Raw genomic sequence first — 9,381 nt, forward strand, 5'->3', positions numbered from 1 at the left:
CACTGGTCCTCTTGAGTCAATTGTGCAACCATGGCAGGGAGGCAGGGAGGGTGGGGGTTGGGGGTTAGGGACCATGTCAGGAGGAAGGAAGTGCAGTCTCCTGGGGTAGAGATAGGGTTCAGCTCCAGCCCTGCTGCTGCCTGAGAAAGAGCTTCTGGAGGAGGAGACCTCTGCTTTGATCGCTGGGTCCTCTTCAATACACGTCACAGGCTGTATGCTAAATATTGGGAGTCAAACACACACGCACGCGCACACACACACACACACACACACACACACACACACACACACACACACACCGTGGCATCTCGCATGAATTCAGTTCAGGCTCGTGCGATCATCAGAGGCGCGGAGGGAACGCGAGCGTTTTGTCATCCGTCGCCAGGCGGAGTGAACCGGGCGCGCAGAGCGGAATGGATTTCCCCCCAACGAGGACAAACGGCTACTCATCAACTGTCATCATAGAAGCCTACATTTCTATGCTCCAGGCCTGGGGACAACATGAAAGCATGACCCACACCTTATATGGGATTTGAACTGCATCAGTCGGCACGTCGATCTTGATAAGCACGATAATGATCCACAAACGTATCCCCGGCATTAAACATCTGACAAGCGACGTGAACTACTGCAAGAACAATGGACTGGCCAGCCCGGCGAGTTTTGAACACAGTCCCGATAAAGAGGGGGGCACCGTTAGAAATCTGTCTGAAATTGAAAAGAACAGCAGAGTGCTGAGATGCCAATACTGAGCATTAGCCTGAGCGAAACAGGGCTTTGAGGCATAGCCTAAAATAAACCCGGGATCCAACCCCGAGCGCAGTGCAACACGCCCCGCCTCTCAGAGACGAGGGGCAGGCGGGCGGGGGGGGGGGGGGGGGTGGGGTGGATTGGACTACTCTAAATGCAGGAGTTCAACGACTTTCTCTCTAGTGTAACGCCCCCGCGGTATGTTGATACAGTGCAGCCAGCGCTAGCTTCGGTTACACTAAATTTAAACTAGACAGAATGCCGCACATACTGTAGCTGCTCGTGCCTCGCCCCGGGGAAACAAATGTCTCCCTCATCGCTCCGGGTCGGACCCGGTCGGTCTCCGCCGTAAGGCTGGAGGGACAGGGGGCACCCGTGCTGCGAGCTAGTCCCCCGCGCAGGGGGGGGGGGGACCTGAGAGGTGGGCTAAGCTGCCTCTGAGGCGCGGGCTCTGCTGTCCGAATCGGGGTTAGGGCTCGTGTGTAAAAGACACAGCTACTGTGCTGCTATGTCCTCCCACTACCCTTCAAAGTGATCTTTACTGTCTAGATACACCCACGGTGCAATAGCCATGTGAGGTTCTGTCTACAGCATACAGTAACCCATAGCTTAGACGCAATGCTCTGAACTAATGGTTCAATTGTGCACTTCAGCCTTGACTTGAAGTACTGAATCCTCAGTGGCTAAATATCACAAATTTTCCAAAAACAAAAGGCCAACTCAATTTTTAGTCAACACTGACGCCTCACTAACTCTAGACTGCTGTACTTTTTACTGTCTGTTACGCTTCCAGACACTGAATAGGATGCAGTCCCACACCAAAGCGCACACACACACACACACACACACACCTGGGCAGTGTCTTGGAGCCGTGACCTCACCTGGGGACGTGGTGCACAGCATTCTTCCGCTCCGGGTCTCCCGTTGGGACGGTAAAAGCGGAGTGTAGGAACTGGACAGCCGGAGGTGTGCTGGGGGACTCCTGCTCTCTAACGGCACTCTGAAACCTGCAGCCTGCGCTCTGCCACTCTTTCTGGGAGCTCAAAATAGTCCACCATGAGAGCGATGTAATTTCAGTCTTTCCCACGACCGAGACAGCCCGAGCCAGTCGTCCAGACGCGGCGGGGGGCAAAAGAACAAGGGCGACCGAAGAGTGTCTTTCTCTGACTGACTTGTCACTTGGACGATTTCCTCACTTGCTTTTAGCTATGAGTCAATGACGCTAGGTTTCAAAATCGATCTCCGAAAGAGCATTCCGTCCGTTACAGGACACCGAGATGTCAGCCTTGGCCACGCGGAGCCGAGTCAAACCTGATTCTAGTTACGCCGAGACCGCTGGCATCTGGAGATTTCATTAGGCTAGATCAGTCACTCTGATGGTTAACGGTGGTCTCCTGTATCCTGAGGAAGGAGGAGGAGGGCGAGACAGAGAGAGAGAGAGAGAGAGAGAGAGAGAGAGAGAGAGAGAGAGAGAGAGAGAGAGAGAGAGAGAGAGAGGCCAGGCTGGCCACAGGAGGTGACAGAGGTGAGAGAAAATGACTGGCGGACAGACAGGAAGAGGCGATGAGATAAAACGGAGGGTAGAAAAAGGGCAAGATAAGGAGAGAGAGAACCTTTCCTGTTACCCTTGCAGCAGAGAGAAAGCCCCCCCCCACACACACACACACACACATACACACACACACACACACACACACACATGTACACCCCTCCCTCTTCTTCCCACTGCCATCTGAACCCCACATGGCATGTCTGGGCACAGAGCCAGTCACCTCTACTGGAGATCTGCTCCTCTACAACCCAGAGAGGGCACTCCCCCAACCCCCTCACACCGTCCAATGAGGCCATTTCTTTCTGGTGCCCACTCGCCACCCCCCCAAGCACCTAGTTCTGCCACCTTCTGTCTTGCGGGGAAGAGATACAGTAGTGAAAGGGGAGGTGTCACATCTCTATATAGTAAAGACTTGGTGTGCACTGTAGCCTTAATCTTAATTTATATTCAGTCAACAAGTGTCGTATGGCAAATGTTTGTCGACAGAAAAAAAAAGTCGACCGACATTTATACTTCAGCGAAGTGTCGGATCACCTCCATGGTAACTTGCAGGCACGTGGCTGATTGATCCATGGCAACAAAAGTGTCTTCTATCAAGTTATCCAATCACAGCTCTGCAACCAACATGACGGCGTCTGCGACATTAGAAAGTTTGGTAGGTGCAAGACATAAAAGTGTTGACAGTGACGTTATTTCTGTCTGTCGACACTTTCAAAAGTGTCGTACGACGAGGTATAAATTATCCTTTACTCCCCAGGGTCATTAGTGAAATATTTTTTCGTTTGTTTATTTTCTAAACCACATGTAACCAAATGAATTAGATTAATGGCTCCACTTCTGTGAGGTTTCCATGAAAAATAAATAAGGCTTGTAATACTGAACATCAAATACTGTACATTGAATTTGTATTAACAGTCCTGCTTCCATTCAACCTCATTCTACATACAGGTACAGTAGTAGGGGGAAACGCTTCTGTTAGCTGACTGTCTTTGAATACACGCATCAATTTAAAGGATCTGAATTTCCTCAACAACAAATCACGCATGGTGTGAGAAAGACAAAGAGAGAGGAATAGGGAAAGAGAGAAAAGTGCCATAGTGCAGTCTTTTAATCACATGTTTACACACACACACACACACACACACACACACACACACACACACACACAGGGGCCTTCAGTACTTCGTGTCAGTAAAGTATGTCAAATGAAAAGTGAAGGAATGGAGTGTGTCCCCGGACCTTTTGGCTCAGGTGCTTTGTCAGTGGCTCTTATACCAACTTGTACTACACCATCATACCTTTGCTTAGAGGATTTAAAAGCATGAGCGATGACTGATTTGACAGCCAAACATCTGTCACTGCCAAACAATGAATGAATACTAGTTTTCAAACAGGCCACCAGCAGGGGTGTAGTGGTAATACTGTGATCCATTTGTATTTGAGCTCCGGATTTGGCGCCGAAAATAGTGTCATATCCCAGTTAAATGCGTTCCAGAAAGAAAAGGTGAAAAAATGTGAAAAACCCACTAGCCAAGCCATTTTTAGCAATACCAGTTGATAACAACGCACCATGCGCTGTATTGCGCATAAAAACACTGTAGCAACGTTGTCCTCTGATAGATGTTGGACAGTACTGTGTGTACGACTGATTTAATGAGATACATATAAGACAGAAGTGCTAATAAACATACTCATCACAGCTTTCACTTTGCTTACGAAGGGAGCAGCCATCTTGATTTCAGCGTCAGCACAAGATTATGCTTTTAGTCACAAAGGAGATGCACTTGTGAAATCTGGCGAGTAGTAGTACATTGACTACCTACGTTAAATGCAATAATTGTAAGTCACTTTGGATAAAAGTATCTGCTAAATGACTGTAATGTGATGTAATGTAATGTAATGGCAACATTGATAGACTTGAGGAAACTCACTGGAAAGGGTACATCACATAGAGTCAATGGACCACATCTGCCAAGAGTGAGCTTCCACACATTGAGAAACTGAAGCAGAAATCGTTCACCATTGAGGACCAAGAACTAGAAGTAGCAGGTGCACGTGGGCCACAGCCACTCCCAACCAGGGAACACTGTGTCCAGGAAACCAAGGAAGCTGCTCTCTTGCCTGTAAGGAACCTAATGGATACACTGGAATAAGGAACTTTTCAGTACTAATCAGTTCCTCATTCCAGTCCCAGGTATGCAGCTCTACTCATGCCAAACTGGCAATTTACTATCCATAGTCTATTAGTCTACCAGTGATCCTCATCTACTTATCCCATCCGAGCCTGGATGACCGTCTGTGTTCATGATATAGGCAGAGGCTAATGAGGTCCCACTTCTCTGCAAATAGGTTGAAGGCATACTATAGGTAATCTAGACTTTTTTTTAAATGTATCTAACAGCATGGCCTCTGATTTACTACAAATTGTAAACACATCTCTTCTTTCAGGTGTGTTCCCACAACCCTGAAAACTGCAGTCGTCAAGAGACTCTTAAAAAAGAGTAATCTAGACATCTCACAAGTGAAAAATTAGGCCCATATCAAACCTCCCATTTTTAAGTAAAATCATTGAAAAATATGTTTTTCAACAACTGAACAACTTCTTGGCACTAAATAATTGTTTAGATGTCTTCCAGTCAGGATTTCGACCACTCCACAGCACCGAGACTGCTCTTGTTAAGGTCTTCCATTTGAACACAGACAATGGCAGAATTTCAGTCTTAGTATTACTGGATCTCAGCACTGCATTCAATACTGTCCAAAAACAGGCCTACCCATAAACCTAAGATGCGGCAAGAACTTCTTCTGGAATAGGCTGCTTCGATTAATTCGTAGCGACTGGCAAGACTAGGCTGCTCGATTCAGCATTTATGTGACAGGATGCCACCAGGCTGTAGACTGGAAGCCAAGAGAATCAGAATAGAAACCAGGCTCTCTCCCGAGAGCAAAATCACTGTATCTACAGTGTCTATCTATCTATCTAGGTGGCGAGGAAATACCTTATTTCCTTAAAATCCAACAACATTGTAAACAAGCACTGAATACGATCAAGTGGACCAGCACTATAGGCTGTTCCTCTTGTTTTGTTTTCAGTTGGCTAAGCTATAGGCACTAGCTGCAATATTCTTCTGTTATGACTGTGTATCTTCCACACGCTACTGAGGTCCCTGACAGTGTAAAATTAATGAAGTGTAAAAATGGCCAATATGTATTGTTTTTTCCTTATTACTGTGGGTGAGTGCAGTCATCCAATCCACCAAGAAACTCAAAACAAGAGTGAATACCAACAGAAGAATATTGCAGGGGATTTGGGCATTTTTGGGGGGGCGCTACCCACACATTTAGCTGTGTTGCTCATTCCACAAATGCACGATCCTTACAAGTTGTACCTCGTTGTAAAGGTGACTAATCAGGCTTTCCAACGATATAAAATACAATACCAATTGGTATTATTAAATGGGAGAAATAATCAACCAAAATAACGTTTACAAACTTTTTTTGAGAAGTATAAATACATTCTATAATATTATACAGTATGTATACAGTAATAAGTGTGTGTGTGTGTGTGTTTGCGTCCCGCCACAGTTTGCGTGTCTCCCACGAGTCCCCACACCTACTTTCTTCTTCCTAAATCTGAAAAGATACAATCTCGACACCCCTAACGTTATGTGCTTTGCAGGGCGTCCTGTCATCCAATGCTGCACTCTCGCTGCTCCCGTCAATATGTCTGGTCTGGTCGGCTAGCTAGCCTAGAGTTGTCATGATTATACAGTAGCCAAACTGACTCAAATCAACAAAATCTCACAACCGTCAACACTTCTACAATCTGTCCTCTACACTAGCTGCTTGTTGTCTAATTTGACTTAGAATGTTAGATCAGACATCAGACACTTCTTGTTGTGTCAGCCCCCCTCCGTACCTCACAGGTACACTCCAATTCTGTGGAAAACATATATATACCGTATATACTGTACAGGAGGTGCTATATGTTGTTACAACAAGCCCTGACTTGCCTCTGACTGAAGAAAGCGGGACAAATTCAGCTTTGTAGCGACTCTGTCTGTTTGTGTTACTCTTCGGTTGTTAATGCGGACAGACACTCCCCATACGGCCAAGCAATACAGTCCAACAAGATGGTGTTTTTATTCCTACGCTTATTCCAACTCCCCTTTTTCCCATTCCCCCCTCTCTCCAAATTAAATATATTTTTAATTTAGGGAAAATGTGATTGAAGCCAGCTCTTGCCAGGGTTCATTGTTTTGCCAGAGCTTCACGAAAAGGACACAGCTCAACTGGAGGGTCACTTAGCCCTGGTTAAGAAAAGGATGAACAATGCATGAAATATCCTATACTGATAAGTTTGAATAACCTGAATTCCGACCAAATTAAAACATATCTTGATCTAGGCAAAATGTGATTGAAGCCAGCTCTTGCCATGATTCATTATTTTGCCAGAGCTTCACAAAAATGACACAGGTCAACTGGACATTCACTTAGCCATGATTGAGAAGAGGATGGACACAGCATGAAATATCCTATACTGATAAGTTTGAACAGCCTGCGCCCAACCACAATGTACAACTAGTCAAATTTTAGGTAGCCTAAGCTTGTTGTTCCACAAAACAAGAGAGTATGCTACCAGGCTTGGACTATACCAACTCCAGAAAGTATCAGAGATGCAGTGGAGAATGAAACAAGTTACGACTAGCATGGCTAATACCTGGGCTCATGCTCAGCCCCTTTCCTTGTGTTTTTGTAAAATGATGATAGGCTGATCCTTGTCATTCCCCTGGTTCGGAAACAAGTAACAGGAGTCACACTGGGGCTTGGCCATGCTCAAAGCCTTAGCCTACCTGGAAACCTACATTTTTTCATAATCATTGATTGGCCTCGTTCTGAGACCAGTGCCTAGAGGTTTTAGGCTATTCCACTCAAATGATGTACCCTGCAGTTTTTGGTTGACTTACTAGCGTTATGCATCACCAGCCTACTGTATGACATTTCACTCTCAGCACACTTGGTCAGACTGACAGATGCTGATATGCACCCTGCTTCTCACACACACACATCTATGAGCAGTCAAAAATTGGGTCCTGTTGATGGCAAACTGCGAGCAATCTGCAGAGATGAGCCCTGTGGCAGTAGCAGGAAGTTATCTGTGGACTTGGGGGCCAGAAGAATGACAAAGGAACATTTACATTTAGAGGTGCATACTTCACAGGTACTGTGGGATACAGACACAATATATTTAAAACATTGTGTTGAGGTGCTTCATTAAGGCATCTACAAAGACCCCCATAACAGCATCAAGATCAGTTTAAATTATACACAGGACAGTGTAGATACTGTACAGTATATTGTTCTATTGTATTGTATTGCACCGTAGACCGTACAGGCCATAAAGGAATGTACCTCAGCAGATATATTAAAGAGACAGTAATTGGTAAAGTAATTACTTGTGCTAATTATGCAAAATTAAATAATTAATTATTGAAATTAAAAATATAGAATATTTCTAAAGTAAAATGAAACCATTACATCAAATATTGTTACAATTGGTTTCCTGTTTTGATTATGAAGATCTTTTAACTATGACTTTGTTACACGTTTAAGAATGTTACCCTTTCTAATAACAACTATGTTGCCACCTCGTGTTGTTTATAATCACAATGTTGCCAATTGCTGACATAACCCGCAGAAAATGGCATAGTTATTTCTGTCAGATAAAATGTTAATTCCAAAAAGGTAGGCTATTAATGATAGATAGCTAACAACAGCAATATGCTGAGATTTATAGCTGGATGAACTCTGCATGGTGAGGCTATTATCCAGCCATAAGCCCGTCTGCATTTCAATATTGATGGACATGTGGCCATGACGGTTCGCCCAGATACTGACAGCTGCTGTCGCAAGCATGTTGAGCTGTTGTTGTTGCACGAGTATGAAACATTAGAATATCGCTTTTCTCATATTTACAGTATGCAGCATTCAAGCAAGCTTGTGAGTTGCAACCAGTGTGGTCCTAGCTAGTTACTAAGGGGTAGTTGTAGGCTAGGTAGCTCATTTGAAAGCTCTACTGAAGTAAGTTTAGCTACTGTTGTAGCCTACTTGCTCCTGGACAAGGAGAACACACTGACCTGCGGGGCCTAGCGACTGCTGTTGACCATCCTCTCCGAAGATCAGTCTGAAGTCCAGCTCCTCATTACCGGTGCAGTTTGCAGTAGTCATCGGGTTTGACAGCTCGGGGTTGACAGCTCGGGTTGACCCGTCACTCGAACGACGGCTAGTGCAAAACTCTTCCGTGGGCTATGTCACAACATTGACCAGTCTAACTAGAAAGCCAAACTTTTAGTTTAGCTCATACAATTTTAGAGACGAGCGAACGTGGACTAGTTTTCTTCCTTGATTACAGAATCCAAAATATCCTCGCTCCCCGACGTGTCTATTTTCCTACACTTTCGAGATGATCCTACAACAAGCGTGCTCTTTTGGCCAAACAAGCATTAAGTTGATGTATCGATGTTAGGTGTCAAAGACAGGGACAAGGTTGTCCGGAAAACAACCTCTCTGGTCTCTCTCTCTCTGCTGGAGCTGCTATCCCAACTTCTACTAACACCGCGTGACAGGGCAGTTCCAGCAGTGACGTCAGCAAACTCGATAGACAGACAACAGAACACACACACAAACACGCACGCACGCGCACACACACCATGGACACGCGCGCGCGCGCACATGCACACACCATGAACACACACATGCACATGGACACACACACACACACACATTTGTCAGAGCTCCATGTAGTTTCATCCATTTAATTATAAATGTATGATGTTTAAATGTAAAAGCAAGTAGCCAGAACAAGGGCACAACAGCATTGCTCAAACTATGTTTGATTTGTGATCACTAGAAGTAAGTACTAAAAGTATGATGATTTACAAATGGGTCACTTTTAAATATAATTAATAAAATAGATTTAGATTTAGAGATAGAGGCTACAAACCAATAGAATTCTTTAACAGCTGAAGTGTTCTACATATGAGTGAACTGAGGGGTAGGTGCCTCTAATTTTATAGCTT

At 45.0% G+C, this 9,381-nt stretch overlaps 1 protein-coding gene across 1 annotated transcript in view; it reads right to left on the reverse strand.

The window, feature by feature from the left end:
* LOC311308214 (nuclear factor of activated T-cells, cytoplasmic 3-like) overlaps positions 1-8,757 on the reverse strand; it is a gene marked incomplete at its 3' end in the record, with an annotated part of 54,501 nt that extends 45,744 nt beyond the window's left edge. The window contains 1 exon segment of the mRNA XM_084437152.1: positions 8,440-8,757. Coding sequence (XP_084293278.1) covers positions 8,440-8,530 — 91 coding nt within the window. The 5' untranslated portion in view covers positions 8,531-8,757.
* Between the last annotated feature and the right edge of the window lie 624 nt (positions 8,758-9,381).

This window comes from Borostomias antarcticus (genome assembly GCF_949987555.1).
Source record: "Borostomias antarcticus genome assembly, chromosome: 4".
Taxonomy (NCBI): domain Eukaryota; kingdom Metazoa; phylum Chordata; class Actinopteri; order Stomiiformes; family Stomiidae; genus Borostomias; species Borostomias antarcticus.